Source organism: Sylvia atricapilla, chromosome 26 (assembly GCF_009819655.1).
Source record: "Sylvia atricapilla isolate bSylAtr1 chromosome 26, bSylAtr1.pri, whole genome shotgun sequence".
NCBI classification, from domain to species: Eukaryota; Metazoa; Chordata; class Aves; order Passeriformes; family Sylviidae; genus Sylvia; species Sylvia atricapilla.
The window spans coordinates 2,660,429-2,675,762 of record NC_089165.1 but is presented as its reverse complement, the minus strand read 5'-3'; the positions used below and the strand labels follow the sequence as shown (position 1 = coordinate 2,675,762).

The following is a 15,334-nucleotide window of genomic DNA, read 5'->3' as shown; positions in this document are numbered from 1 at the left end:
TAACAGAATGAACACGACATCAAGTATTTTACCCTTAAATAGAACAACTTTATTCAACCAAATCCAAGATTATTCCAAAATTATCTCTTAACACTGGCTTAGATAATTATTTTTGCCATTTTTCCCCATTCAAAATCCCTTACATATTTATTAGAAAAAAAATTCTCTGAAATATTAATTTAAAAAGCTTTTTTTTTTCTGGAAAAAAACAGGGAGATGGTGAGAATGGCATTTTTTTCTTCTCGAATATTTCTTTTCTACACCTCCAACAAAACTAATGGAATAGTGAGAAGTTACAAGAACACTCTGCTCAACTTTTACACCAAAGTGAGAACTAAGGACTGTGACTTGGACAGGGGGAACATGAGCTGGCACAGCCCCAGCTGGGACTGGCAGGGCAGCGGTGTAAAACTGGCTCCAGTTCTCCCCTGCTCCCCACTCTGAGCTTAGAAAATGAAGTTGAAATTCTCTTTCAGTGGAGCTGAGATAATTTGTGTGAAGGTTGTGGCTCCAAGCCCCGGCAGAGAAGGAACCTGGAGGGGACAAGCATGTCCCAGCTCCCCACAGGCCTGGGGCTGCAGCTGGAGAGCATCAGAATCTTTTACTTCTAGAAAAGTTTGTTCCCAGCCAAAAGTCTCTTCCGACGTGTCCGTGGGTGGTTTTCAAGATCCAAATAACCTGGGGGATGCAACAGAAAAAAAAAAGTAGATGAGAAACAGCCACACAAATCAAGGTTGATTTAATCTGATTAACTTGGTGGGTTTCCAACCCACCCCAAAATGAAAAACATCCCCGAATTTAAAGCCAGGTGATGTATGATTTGAGCAACCCCCAACAAGCAACATTCTGCCTGAGGCTGAATGACTCAGGTGCTGGCACAGCTGGTTTTCATGCACTGCAGGTACCCACATTAGCAAAAAAATTGTGAGATCAACCCATATTTGAAAACTGAAATAAAGGAGTGAAGTGAAAAAGAATTATGGAAAAATCAAGTGGGAGAGACAGATGTGAAAAGAGATATATGTGCAAGGGCAGTGCCAATATATGACTTCCTATAACCAAACGAGAAGATGCTGCACAGGGTTACTCACACAATCATGCAGAACATCATGAAGATATTCCACAAGGCAATGAAGATTCGAAAATACCTGAGACTCAGCAAGAACTCTCTGATATTGTCACCTGGAAATCAACAGGAGAAGCTTTTGATATGAAAAACACACCTGACAAGTAACACTTTCAGCACTGCCTAAAAAAATCACATACAACTCTGAGAGGGGAAAAAAAAAACCAACATAAAAAAACAAACCCCACAACAAAAACTTCAGACTGAAATTTGAGGTTGTAGGTGAAGGATGGATGCTCTGTTCAGTGCAACTCTGTAAGGATACAGGAGCAAAACGACCAAACAATTATAAAAAGGGGTCACAGTGTGAAAAAGGGAAGGCCAGTTGTAGTTCAAAGGCTTCCTGGGATTTTTAACCAGCAAACAGAGCTACTAGGCATCAACACACGTGTATCCACATCGAAATGGCAATCAGAGAGTGAGCAGAGCATTACCTCTATAGCACAGGTACCTACAGTTAAAAACGCTAAAAGAAACATGCCTTATGTGTGTTTCTTCTCATCTCAGTTTGACAATTAAGACGTTCAGAACATTTCAGTTTACAAGTTAATAAGCCAGTTATTCCAGTCCCACAGCAATCCCCATCCAATAAAAAGGAGTGGAAAAGCTGTGGTTTGGCCAAGGATTTCCTGCAGAAAAGCCCGTTCCTGTGAGTGTCCCGGCGGCCCAGGGCAGGGCTGTGCCCGGCTCCCGCATCCCTCCGTTACCGGTCGTGGGTTCCCTCGGCTCCTCTCCGAATCCCTCCGTGTCCCTCCTCCTCCTGCGGGGCACAGGGGCCGTGTCAGGCAGGCGAACCCCAAAACAACCCTCCCCGTTCCCCCGCCCGCCCTTCCCCGTTCGCTCACAGCCTGAAGTTGAGCACGGCACCGGCGTTCACCAGCAGCGTCCTGCGGGAGAGATGGGGACGGAAAATGGGGATGGAGAGGGGCAAGGAGAGGGGAACGGGGAAGGGGGAAAGGGACAGGGGGACGGAAAAAGAGGGTCGGGGAACGGGAATGAGGATGGAGAAAGGGGAGTCGGAGACGGTGGAAAGGAGACGAGGAAAAGGAGAAGGGACGAAGGAAACCAGCACAGAAAAAGAGGGAGAGGGAAGGGGAGTGAGGCCGGGGAAGCGGGTCAGGGACGGGGAACGGGGATGGACAGGGGGAGAAGGGTCGGGGATGGGGATAGAGGTCGGGGAAAGGGGCAGAAGGACAAGGAATGGGAGAACGGGAAAGAACGAGAAAAGTGACACGGGGCAGGGGAGTAAGGCCAGGGAAGCGATTCGGGGAGGGAGAACGGGGATGGAGAGGGGTAAGAGGGCCGGGAACGGGGCATGGGTAAGGGAAGAAGGGGTCAGGCACGGCCGGGCCGGGCTAACCCGGCCGAGCCGCTCCCGGTTCCCGGCCCCGGTACCCGCAGAGCAGCAGGTCCCCGATCATGGCTCCGGCGGCGGCTCCGGGGCCGGGGGGAAGCGGAAGGGGCGGGCGCTGCCCGGGGCCGGCGGCGCCTGCGCTCCCGCCGCCGCTCCGCCACCGGCACCGGCACCGGCGGCTCCGGACACCGCGGGGAGCGAGGGGAGCCCGGCCCGGGCAGCGCCCGCCGCGCCTCCCGCAGCCCCGGCACGGGAATCCACGAGCGGGCACTGAGAAGCGCCGTCCGGGGCCGCGATGGATCTGGCGGAGGCGCTGCCCCTCGGGGAGCTGGCGGCCGCCTTCGCCGCGCTGCCGGTGTTCCCGCTCTTCGACACCGCCTATTTCATCATCTCCGTCCTCTACCTCAAGTACGAGCCCGGTGAGTGCGGCCCTCGGCCCGGGGGGACCCTGCGGGGAGCTGCGGTGCCGCTGTGCCGGCACGGACCCCGCACCAACAGGTTCTGCCACCTGCCGTCCCTGTCCTGTGCCGCCTGTCACGGGCCGTGTCACTGCTCCGACGCCTGGGTCTGAACGTGGGGCAGGAAAACCCCCGCGAACCCGTGACTGTGATTTTGAGAAATAATCTTGGGGTTTATTTAAGACTGGATTCCGGCCGCATTGAGGTATTTGAGTTCGGTCACTTGGCTGCCACCCCAGGACTGAGAGTTGCGTTTCTGGCCAGTCCCTTGGCTTGAATATTTTTGTGGCAGTACCTTCCTTCTATTTATATAAAAAAGGGCTGGAAGCAAAACCTTGGATTTTCCCACCCTCTGGACCATGCCCTGAGCTGTTCTCAGGAACCATAACTGACCTTGCTTTGTTTGTTCTCTTGGGTTTATCTGGCACAGATCGATAGATCTGCGCCTTGGCGTTCACCTTCTGCCTTGTCACAGCCTGGCTGTGCCTCGGTCTTTTCCAAACGCCGCATTCCCTCTCTTTTTGACAATGTGTGCGCTCCTCATGCTCTGTTTTGAGCAGTTTCGCTGTAAGTGCACAGTGACTGAAGGAAAAAGCAATGCCGAGCTCGGGGATGATTTTCAGATCGGGTGTTGTGCGAGCTCCGAGCCGTACAATCCCTGCGCTGTTCCCGTTAAACTCCCTGTAAACAACTGCCGGGTTTTCCAGCCTGGTTGCTCCCAGCTGCTTTCCAGCATGGAGCAATGGAACAATTAACAGGCAGCCCTCACAAAAATAACTTTTAAATATATGCAGGCCCAGGAATCCACTGGGGACTGGATGAGGCCGGGGTGTGCTTTTCCCCAGATTCCTGCAGTGCTCCCATCCCACAGCTCCTGGGCTGAGGATCAGGGTCAGGACAGAACCGTCCTGTTTCCTCCTTGGAGACAGCATGGCTTCGTGGGGCCAAGGAAAAACAAGTGTTACTAAATTTAAGCCTCAAGCTAAACCTCAGGTTCCTATAGAACCAGTTTCATGTCTCGGCTGTTGCAGCTGTCTCGCTGCCGCTGTGTTTTCAGCTGGTTCAAATGTCCCCAAGGATGGAAGAGCCTGGGCACTCACAGCTTTGGCTCTTGCTGATCCACTTACTGCTTTTTAAGGTGTACCAGGTAATCATGTTGATGTAACATTTTTAGCGTTTTCTCTTTTTGTCTGCTCACTGAATGGAGGTTTGTATCTGAAACCCTGCGTGAAGGATTCTGGAGCAGTTTAAGGTGATGAAACTAAGTCACAGAATTGATGTTATTGGGAGGTTTCCCTGAGAATGTACAAAGGTGGATGAAAATTGCTACAAGAATTTAAAAAAAGGCCATAGCAGATTGTGGGAGGAGACCACAAAGTATTTCCAGACTAGTACAGGAGTGGGGAAGAAGCCTCAAATCCTGTTCTCTTAAATAAAGATTAAGAATTCCTGTTCTATTTTTGCAGGTTATCTTATGAATGAAAGAGCTGAACAGATTGTTCATGAATTCTAGAGGGCACCTAGGTTGAAGCAGTGGAGAGAATGGTACTAGTATGCATTTTATTTTTAGACTGTAAGGCATTGATTTCAAGGGGGAAAAATGTTCTTTCTGTTAGCAGCAAATGAAGGAGAGAATCTCTCAGCCAGCTCATAAACTTCTAGTGACTCTGTTCACATGAGACCTTCAGGGGGTCTGCAGGCTGTGGTAATTTCTTGACCATCTCTGGTTCTTGTTTGGGCTTCACACTTTTGTATTTTGTTCTTCAAGCGCTTTTCTTTGAGTTGCTTTGTGGGAGAACACGCACCTCGAGCCTCTCTCTTACTGGATCTTGAAGTTCCTGCTTAATTGCTAAATCCATCTTCTCCCTGAGGCTGGACTAGATGGCCTTGAGGGTCCCTTCCAACACTGATGACTTCGTGATCCCCAATTTTTTTCCCAGGAGCCGTGGAGATGTCCCGGAAGAGCCCTTTTGCCTCCTGGCTCTGTGCTATGCTCCACTGCTTTGGGAGCTACATCCTCGCTGATCTGCTGCTGGGAGAGGCACCCATTGCCTATTTCAGCCACAACTCCAGTGTCATCCTGGCCACAGCAGTGTGGTGAGTGCCCTGCAGCCCTCCTGGTGTGGCACAAGGGCTCTGCTGGGGAGGGAGGTGTGGAGGGAGATGTTCTCCCTGTGGGACACAGCTCTGCTCTCGCTGGGACCAACTGAGGGAGCAGAGGTGGGCTGAGGCAGCCTTTGAGGCTCTTGCACTCCTGGCTCTGGTTCCCAGTTTCCCTGACCAGCTGCCTAATGCTGTGATTATCTGGGCTGGGGCACTTCTATTCATAGCAGCCACTGCTGAGCCAGGGCCAAACCCCAGGAGCAGCAGCACCCACGGATCCCACACGGAGCAAGGAGTGGCACATCCTGAAGATTTGGGGGCATTTTATTCGTTGTGTTGGTGAAGCGTGCACAAATTAACCTTTAACTTCCCTGGTCTGTATGGGCTGTAGGTGCTTTTGTGTGGCAGAATGAGCGTTGTTGGGAGGCATTGTGAATGAAATTTTCATAAACAGAAGTCTCTGAGTAAATCACTCAGCCATCTAGTTTTCTATACTTGAGAAAATGAAGAGAAAGATCTTCTTTCAGGGATGAAAAATATGGCAGTTTTCTGGAAAAAAAAGAGTATTTGAAATCTGTCCTCTGTAATATCATATTAGTATGTGTGGCTTTTTGTTCTACATGAGCTGATGATTTTGGTCCATGCAAGACACAAAATTCTAAAACACTCTGAATTAAAATGATTTGGTTTTATTCAAGGTGGAGTATTTGTAGTGAGGGCTCTCTGAGTTGTTGTTATAGAGAGGCTTCATTGCGTGCTTGCTTCCCTTTGGAATTAGCTATGAAATTAGGAATTTTTTTGTTTGTTTTTTTTTTAGATTTTTCTTCTCCTTCCCCCCCACCTGCCATAACTCAATCTGCCTCACTACTCCTCTCTGCCTATCCCAGATCAGAACAAACCTGTGATCTTTTTTGCAGGTACCTGATATTCTTCTGTCCCATGAACCTCTTCTACAAGTGTGTCAGCTTCCTGCCCGTGAAGCTCATCTTTGTGGCCATGAAGGAGGTGGTCCGGGTGCGCAAGATCGCGGCCGGGGTGCACCACGCCCACCACCTCTACCACCACGGGTGGTTCGTGATGATGGCCACGGGATGGGTCAAAGGTGACACCTGAGATGCTCCAGAGGCTGCAGGGAGGGCTGGGACACTCTGGGGACAGCTCAGGGGGAGCAGCAGGGAGCAGATGTGGGTTGGGGTGCTCGGGTTCGCACCTCGCAGGTGTTTGTGCAGCCTCACAGAACTGGAGTCAGGAGTTCTTTGTTCTTTCTGCTGGGATCTCTGACCTCACCTGTGTCTTTTCAGGGGGTTCTGCCAGTCAGTTTTCCTTTAAGGTTGTGTTTGGGGCAAGCACTTGAGCATCAGTAACTGCAAGAGGCAAATGCCTTTTCCCTGCATCATGATCCACTTGGTAGAAAGTCAAGGAAGCATTTGCCCTGCTCTGTTGGCTTAGGCTGACTTGTAAATTTGGGGAGAATGTCAAGAACCCTTTGTCCCCTTGAGGATTCAGAGCCCTCTGCTGTGGCAGTTCCAGCTCTTTGACAGGTTTCTCTGTCTCACAGGTTCTGGTGTGGCCTTGATGTCAAACTTTGAGCAGCTGCTGCGTGGGGTCTGGAAGCCTGAAACAAACGAAATTCTTCATATGTCCTTGTAAGTCAGCAGCCTGGAAATTCCCAGTCAGATGAAGAATGGAATGAAAGAACCAGTCAGGGCTGGGTGCAAACCTTCCAGAAAACCTCTTTTTTTCTCTTCCAGCCCTACAAAAGCCAGTCTGTATGGCACAGTCCTCTTCACTCTGCAGCAGACTCACTGGCTCCCCATCTCTGAAGCCAACCTCATCTTCTTTTTCACCATGTTCATGATAGTCTGCAAGGTAAGTTTACAGCAGCTTTGTTGCCAGCAAACTGCACAACCTAAACTGGGAATATTCACCTTCCTGAGCCACTACAGAATTCACTGGCTGTAGGATCTGCTCAGGAAATTCAATGCTGAATTCTCCATCACACAAGCAACTCCTTGTGCCTCTAGTCATATAGCAGCAGGGGCTTTCTCTGGGGTCAGCAGAGTGCTCACTGGTCAGTATTTCCTTGCTCTGTGTCATCTCTAAGTGTTCCCTGTTGCCTGGCAGGTTTTCATGACGGCCACTCACTCCCATGCCTCACCTTTTGCTCCGCTGGAAAACCTCATCTGCCCCGTCCTCTTTGGCTCTGTTTCCAGTGGGCACCCAAGCCACCACCACGACCACCACGGGGCCTCCCATGAGGTTTCCCACCCTCCTCCTCCTCCTCCTCCTGCCAAGTCCAAAGAGGAGCTGAACGAAGGCACCAGGAAACGGAAGGCAAAAAAAGCTGAATAAAAAAGCAACGGCGCAGAAAATAGGCCAAGAAAATTCTTCCAGAGCTGAGTCTCAAAGCCACCTGTGACCTCCTTTGTGCTCCAGTCCTTCTCTCTCAGACTCCAGAGGAGAGGTGGAAGCCAGGACACTGCCAGCCGGGTCCCTGAATTTCATTTTTGCTCTCTGTGCTGCTGCTTGCTTCTTGGTCTCTGCCTCTCTATTCTGATCAGATTTTCAGGGATTTGTAGGTTTGTGCCAGGGTAGTAAGTGGGTGCCAGTTCCCAAGCTGTCAGCAAATCTGATGCAGCATTTTCAATTGGTGTAAAATCTTTCACTGTGTTTATTTATGAATGGGAGGAATGGTTTGTGCTCCTGCAACTCATAACTCCCTTTGAGTTTTCACTGACCTTTTCAGTGTCTGCCAAAACAACAAACTCTTAAGACACAATGTGGAAATCAGGTTTCATACTCGAGGAAATTAAATGGCCTGGTATGAGCCTGGTCTGGTTTTTCCCAGCTTCCACACCTGCCATATCTCCAAGTAATGTGACATTTCAAATGCAATAAGGACATGGCCTTTGGCCGAGCCAAACCCAGTTCACCTCAGTTCCCTCTGATTCTGATGGTCAGGACGTTGTAATTTGCTCAGCCAAGTCTGTGTTTGCAAGAGCTCTGAAGCTGTGAAGTGCTCCCAGTGCCATGTGTTGGCACTGTCACTATCCTAGGCTGTGTGTGGCATTGCTGCACGTTGTTACTGAGTGTGTCCCACCCCAAACCTGATCCTATTGAACCAGGGGAGAAGCATGGCTCTGGTTTGTTTGTAATCCTGTGGGATAAAGAAGAGTGTGTGTGAGTGTTAGTATTTATTACTGTTCATTTATAATTGCTAGGGCACCTAAGTCATGGACCTGAATCTGGCTTTTTTTTTTAACATTGGAATTGGAACTTTTAATTGTGGCCCTGAGCCCACAGCCACATGCTGCTTTGGGCTTGCAGTGATCCTGGTGTGCTCCAGGACAGCCTGAACACTCCCTGGATGCAGGAAGAAACCTTTCCTATATTCTTAAATTCAGACAGAAAGGCTGAAGCCGGGCATTTCACACCAGCTGATGAAAACTACTTTAAAGGACTGATAAAAGCACATCAGCTGAAAATACTGATTGCCTTTTGTAGGTCCCCTCAGGCCAAACTGCTGGGCTGTGAATGCAGCTTGTGCCCAATGGTTGAAGAATCTGAACTGCCTTGCATGGCTCAGGAGGGGTCTGTCAGCTCATTTGTGTTCTGCTTAGTGAACACTGGCTTTTAGAGTAGTTCAGAGCTGTTCTTATAACTGATTTTGTTCTTATAAATGGCATCTTCCAAGGGCTGGGATCACCACAGTGAGAGTGGCAAGCCTGGGGATGTAGCACTGGGCATTTTTCATCCCTGGCAGTGAGGTTTGCTGCTGTTTCCATTCCAGCTGGGAATGCAAACAGGATTTAAGAGAAGTGAGGGTTTGTGTGTGCGTGTCCCTGTTCAAAATTGCAACTGACGGTTAATTAAAGATAAGAAACCATCCTTGTGTGCAAGCAGAGGAATGCCAGTAGGAAAGGTCAAAGATGTGTGGGCTTGGGGTTTGACAGTGCCTTAATTTTGTGAGTTTCCCTCCCCTTCAGTAGAAAGCAGGAGTTCTGCCTGCCAGCTCCACTGTCTGGTCCTGCAGATGCTGCTCTGCTGGAACTTGATGTGTCACGGGCATGCACGAGACTGAATCAGTGTTTTATGAGGTGTCTGATCCAAGGGGAATTTTGTTTTATAAAAGCCGTCAACAAATAAAAATTGTGAAGTGACTCTGATTGTCCAGTGGCAGCTGAGGAAATCTCTGTGTTTGTTTTACCCTTCTCAGTCCCAGGCAGTGACACAGGAGCTCTGTGTCACCAGGACCTGGGGACAAAATGATTGATGAAGGAGATCAGACTTTATGGCCTACAGCAGTGTCTGAACTTTTTATAAATGGAAATAACAGGGTAAAAGGTGTCTGTGGTGGTGTCCTCAGAACAGATATCCACAGATTTCAGGGAAGGAAATAAGGAAATTGAGTCCTTTGGTGTTTATGCCAGTTGTTTCCCTTTTTCCTTTTGTCACTATAAGAGGGAGGAGGGCATTCACCTGGGACTGGTAAATACACACACACATACAGGGCTCCAGCATGTTTATGCAGAGTATCAGTATTTAAAACTGGAAAAAAATGAGAATTCTCTGCAGTGGATATTTAGTGTGGTCCCATAGCTGCTACTCTGCTCTCTGAGTGTAGAGTCTTGGCTCTTCAGAGTCTTTGGACCCTGAATCAAATCAAACTGAGTCAAATCACAGCTTCTAATCAAACATAGAGAGAAGATATTTTCCAATGGAGGTTAAAATTGAAGCTCTGAACATCTTCAGAGTACCCAACAGGAGTAGGGGGTTAGTTTTGAGAAGACAACAGCCACAGAGGAGTCACAAGTCCCAGATAGTGAAGCCTTTCCCAGTGAGAGAGATGAAACTTGTCTTGAATTTCCATGGCTCAGCACTGGCAGTCTGGTACAATTCCAGCCTGGTGTCCTTCATCCCAAGAATCAAAAAGGGGCCTTTGAAAAAGCAGCACATTTTCACCACACATAAAAACTGTGGGGACACGGGGCTGCTGCAGCACCTCTGGGAAGCCCCACCAGATCTATCCAGACACTTCCTTCCTTCAGGCTCTGCTCCAAACAGAAAGAAAATGGGACTGGGCTGTTTCCTAAAGGAATGGAGTCATTTGTTTCCACAGCTCAGAGGTGGAAGTGATGAGGAAGGCATGACACAACCAATTGCCCCAAACAAGAATCTGCAAAGCCTGTTTTATATCTTGACAAGGGTTTCTTGTCTGCCCCACAGAATAACTCTTTTAAAATTCATTTAATTTAGAGCAGATGAGAGCGTAAATTGCCCTGGAAAAGGGAATTTCAATTGGTACGATCCACCAATGGAAAAGGTCAGTGCAAGTCTCATTCACACTGAATAAACAACTCAGAAAACAATGGATCACAAGGTTTCAGGTGGTTTTACCATTCTCCTGCCTGTGACATCCAGTTCAGGGTTATTTTGCCCAGGACCTGTAAGTGAACAGGCTGATGAGAGCAGGTTTTTCACGTCCTCTGAAGAATCCTACGATGTCTCCGGAGTCTCTGTCTCCACAGAATATTCCCAGCTCTGCTGCAGCCCAGGGCAGGACCGGAGCCTGCCAGGGCTCAGGGGCTCAGACTTCCACGGGACAGACGTCATTCCCTCCAGAGATGTCCTGATCTGATAACTTCTGATACTGACTCCACTGAGACCAGGCTAAATTTAGCAGTAGGTTTAATCCTCAAAGAGGCCCTGGGTTCCTGCTGGGAAAAGCAAATGTTTCAGTTGCTGTTTCAGCATTTCATGTGGACTGACAGGTTTCCCTTTCCCGTTCAGAGCCAAACCCGGTGCCTGCAGCTTTGCCATCGTGGCAGATCAGCTCCACAGATAGGGAAAGCTCCACAGGCTTTATGTATTTGTAATTAAAAAAAAAACCACCCAAAACCAAACAAACCCAGAGGATAATTTTACACAAAGCATTAATAATTCTTCACAGTAAATGAAGTAACAAAAAGAGGGGGGCAAAGGAAAGAATTTCAGTTTGTGTAAGAAAGGGCAAAGCCAGTGCAAGAGCACCAAGCCAGAGCAACCAGTGTTCCTGGTTTCAACTTTTCCTTTTGTTATTGATGCCAAGATTTACATTGTTGCACGCTTTGTCCAAAGAATAAACAAATTATATTATCCAGCGAAGCAGAAAGACCCAGAGGATAAAGATGGATGTTACCTTGGCCGTCTCTTGAGCTGTACAGAAGTTGTTCCTTTTAACACTTGCCAGGTGATCAGCTGCCAAATGCCTGCTCCTTCCTGCAGCCTGTTCATGGTGCTTTAAGGGCACACAAAAGCATTAAAATTTAGAGCTTTATGCGTTTCAGAGTAGCACAGATTTATCTGGCCCTTAGCTATGATTCTCTCTTTTATGGTTCTTGTGCTGTTCTTCAGAGGATGTAACTGGCTCCTATGAGGATGATAAGGAAGGTAAGGCTGGGATAAAATGGCATTTCCTATGGCCTTAGATACCCGGGATTTTTGCTGCAGCAAAGATTTTTCTCTCGAGACATTTTAATTCTTTGCCCAAATAACGAGAAATCAGAATATACATCTGTACAAGACTTTCCAGAAAGGTCTCAAAGGTAGTTTGGATTTAGTGTGAGCTGCTTCCATCCAGGAAGACAGGACACAGACAAGGCAAACCACTCACAACGAGAAATGATGCTGTTGATGCCAAGTACTCTGCACAAAGGGTTGATATTTTCTTCTTTAGGATGCTCTTGGTATTGGCCCCAAGGCATCTGGTTCATCCTTCGTGCACATCCACCGCAAGGAAATGCCAATTAAAGGGGTTTGAAATTAAAGGGGTTTGAATTTCATCAGACATCAACATGACTTGGTAAACACCCACAAAATTACCTCCCAGCTAAGAATTTAATCCTGCTCCGAACGCAGCAGTCTGTGAACAAGCTGTTGGGGGCTGATGGCTCAGGGAACAGGCAGAGAGTGAGAAATCGGTTCCCTGTCACGCCAGAGCCCACGCTGCCTTCCTGAGTCACAGTTGCTACTCACTTCACCTCTGTGATGACATCTGTGACAAAAAGATGTTGATAGTGCTAAGATCAACAGTCATGAATACCTTGGAGTCTGGTCTCTCTTTCACACTTGTGCATTTGCATCTTTCACACATTATCCTTAGAAAAAGTGCCATTTATATTTCCTTATCTGCTTCCTTTGCTTGCCAAAAGCGAATCTGGGGAGGGAATTTTTTTAAAGAGCTTGTGAATGTCAGGAAGAATCGGTGTGAGACAGTGATTCCATCTTAGCCTTAGGGTACAGGTAGGCTGTAGCCCTGGAATGCAGGAAAACAGGTCTGAGATGTTTAGAGGCTTCAACATTTTTATAGCCTGAGGAAATCCAAAATGTGCCCGGAAAAGATTTCGTCGGCTGCCTTCGTTTGCTTTTGATTTGCAAATTACAGCGAGCTCCCCCAAACCTGTAACACAGACTCGGCATTCCTGCGGAAGGCAAACTGCTGCTTCCCAATTATCCCAGCCCCTGGTGCTCCTCAATGGAGCTGTCAGGTCTTGGCATTCCAAAAAAAGCGCTGCAGGCTGGGGGACCTCTGGCCCCGCTGCCCCCAGCTGCCTGAAGCAGCGAGAGAAGCTGATTTTCTTTGTGTGTGACAAGAACTGGTGCCATCAGTGACAATGGCAGGGAGATAGTGTGGGAGAAGAAGGGAACGCATCCCAGATTGCGGTGCCTTGAAATGCAGCCTAAAGATCCATGACTTCAGTCCTGGTGTCGGCTTAAATTAGATTTGGAATAATGTAGGCTAAACCCTAATGTAGGCTCTGTACTGTGTGTCTCTCGAGGTGAGGCTCCCTGCCTGGTTGATTTATGACAGATTAGGATGTCGGTTAATCTCTTATTTGGGTAGATGACTGTGGAGATTAATCAAGTATTGTCTGCAAAAGGGGCCCATAAATGCAGATTTACTGATTTTTCATTAATTATTCCACTGTATGCCAGAGGGATACAGCCAGGGATAGACACCAGCCTCTTAAATCTCTTTTCACGAGAGAACCAGGAAAAGCACAGCAGCTGCTCTGGCTGATACTGGTTCTGTCTGACATGCTCAGTTCAGTTTCCTGGAAAAGGCAAAAATCCACAGAAACGATAGATTAGGGGCTGCTGTGAGGAGCAGGAAGCGGCCCTGAGTGAGGGAATGTGCTGGGCTGGCAAAGCACCATCCCTGTTTGCACAGGACGTGGGGAAAGCAGCATTCCTTACGGGAAGAGCTGTCCTGAACATCTACAGGAACACAGACTGCAACCAAGCGAACCGGCAGCTTGCCGGGAACGCTGCAAAGAGCAGCCTGGAAGAGACCCCGCAGGATGCTCTGTGAGCAGGACCTGAGACCCTGTTCTGTCAGGGCTTCTGCTGTGGGGTTGCACCTTCTCCCCCTCTGTATTCCAAGGGCATTTGGACAAAGATGGGTTTTCGCTCCTCGTTCCCTGCTGACAGGACAGGGAGCCTCTGAGCTCAGACACTGACCCTGGGGGTGAGCGCTGCAGCAGCAGCGGATCCCCCGAGCCGGGATGCGCACGTGGGCCATGGCTGTTGTCCTGCCCTTGATGACAAAACCAGGAGCAGCAGCCAACCAGCTCCTGCCTCTGGAATTCTGCTGTCAGCTGGAGTATCCCTCAGGAAGGGGGTTTTCTTCTCTCCTGCTCGTTTCTGTCTTGCTGGGCTTTTTGTACGGAATTACATTTTTCTTTTCTATCTTTCCCCATGTGCTGCTGCTCTTTTGGGGATGGTTCTCCACTCCAGATGTTGCCAGAATTGTGCACAGTGGAAACACTTTTTAGTAAATTCACTGTTGCCCAGCTTACTAGAGGGCAGAGGCAGGGCACAGCCTCACTCTGACTCCCTGGGCGTTAAGGAACCTGCTGTAAATGGCTGAGAGAGCCTGAACCATCGGTGATGCTGGTGGTAAAATACTGAGACAATTATTTCTAAAATAGCCAGGGGTGGTGAATGAAAAGACCTCGTTCAGGTGTACAGCACCTGAGAGGGAGCACACCCACCTCCTTAGGAAGAGCCCCTGGGGATTCTGCCCAAGTGACAAACCCTGGTTGCTATAGAGATGTCTGTCCTCTTCAAATACAGATGGATCCTGCCAGGATGCAGTGAAGTTCCAGTCAACCATTTCCTATCAAAGTCGCTGAAAATTTTTCAGGCTTTCCTTAAAGGCAGGAGCAGGCAGCGTTCTGGAGAGAGGCACCACAGACTGGTGTCCACTGCCAAAACTTATCACCCCTTTAAAGGAGAAATCTGTGTTGAGGGAGCTTGAGGAGCCCAGACAGCACCACAAGCTTCAATCCTGACACACACCAGGATCTCCCCTGTGGGAAGATGGTTCCTCTTCCTTTCCAGCCTTTCAGCCTGGTCTGAATCTCGACCAGCTCAGCTTTTTTCAGGTCTATCAGCTGAAAAGTCTTGGAGCTGCTGAAAGCATCAGGCACTCCCTGCTCTGTGGTCAGACAGCTGCTCAGCAGGGAAACTGCAGTTTGCAGCTTCATTTGGGAGAGAAAATGCCTTAGGACGGGGCAGGGATGGCAGAATTCTGCATGAAATCAGGAATTAATGGCACTGCCAGCAAAGCCACGTTCAGCCCAAGCACTGCAGTGCACTTCCAGCCCATCCAGGCACGAGATTTTCCCAAAGCCCTGGACAACACACGCTGCATTCCCGTCCACCGCTGGAACAGCAAGAAGTGTTTGTGGAGAACTTCTCCTCTTGGACAATGCCCAAATATTTCCCACTTCCTCTGCCCACTGGGACACCGTTGCCAGACTGAGCTCCTAAAGTGGTAACTGGCAGTGGGTAGCAGTGACTCAGATTTTCAGGAATTACAAAACAGTTTCTCCCTTCTGAAAATCATTCCCTCGGACTCCATTTTTAAACAAGAAAGCACAGGCTTTAGCAGGGCTCTCAATTCCCCAAAAAATGCCTCCCAAGGGAAGGAAACAGCAGGATCTCCTCCAGTGGGTGCAGGGAGGTGAATGTGCTGTTTGGACAGGGAGGTGTCTCCAGCCCAGACAGAGATCCGTGTTTGCAGAACTGTTGGAGCTGCAGCTTCTGGAAGGAATCCATGAGAGCTGCAGAGAAGCTGAAATTTAAGGTTGAACTCGGTGATCTTGGAGGTCTTTTCCAACCTTAAGGACTCTATCATTAGTCAGCATGTAAGGACACAGACAGTGCTGGGATTTTACCTACACCAGTCCACGGTGTGTTAGACCTCACACATTTTTGGGAACAGCTTTGGGATGAAGGATGTAACATGTG

The 15,334-nt window shown here is 48.8% G+C and overlaps 2 protein-coding genes across 2 annotated transcripts; one reads left to right on the top strand and one right to left on the bottom strand.

Annotated features, from left to right (window-relative positions):
* Positions 1 to 26: 26 nt before the first annotated feature.
* On the bottom strand, positions 27 to 2,650 carry SMIM7 (small integral membrane protein 7). The gene is made up of 5 exons (XM_066336392.1): positions 2,522 to 2,650; positions 1,972 to 2,013; positions 1,834 to 1,886; positions 1,092 to 1,182; positions 27 to 678 (listed from the first exon to the last, which is right to left on the bottom strand). Exons 1-5 carry the CDS (start codon positions 2,545 to 2,547, stop codon positions 663 to 665), a joined length of 228 nt encoding a protein of 75 aa, XP_066192489.1. The 5' UTR covers positions 2,548 to 2,650; the 3' UTR covers positions 27 to 662.
* On the top strand, positions 2,546 to 9,202 carry TMEM38A (transmembrane protein 38A). The gene is given in 7 exon segments (XM_066336391.1): positions 2,546 to 2,759; positions 2,762 to 2,899; positions 4,879 to 5,035; positions 5,959 to 6,143; positions 6,600 to 6,687; positions 6,793 to 6,910; positions 7,166 to 9,202. Coding segments are annotated over 7 exon segments (1,128 nt in total). The 3' UTR covers positions 7,394 to 9,202.
* Positions 9,203 to 15,334: the final 6,132 nt, after the last annotated feature.

Excerpts from the sequence above, each read along its gene's own strand:
- SMIM7 (XM_066336392.1), bottom strand. The coding sequence starts at position 2,547 with ATGATCGGGGACCTGCTGCTCTGCGG. Across the intron at positions 2,014-2,521 it reads GGGGACCTGCTGCTCTGCGG|GACGCTGCTGGTGAACGCCG; the intron begins GTACCGGGGCCG and ends TCTCTCCCGCAG. Across the intron at positions 1,887-1,971 it reads GCCGTGCTCAACTTCAGGCT|GAGGAGGAGGGACACGGAGG; the intron begins GTGAGCGAACGG and ends TGTGCCCCGCAG.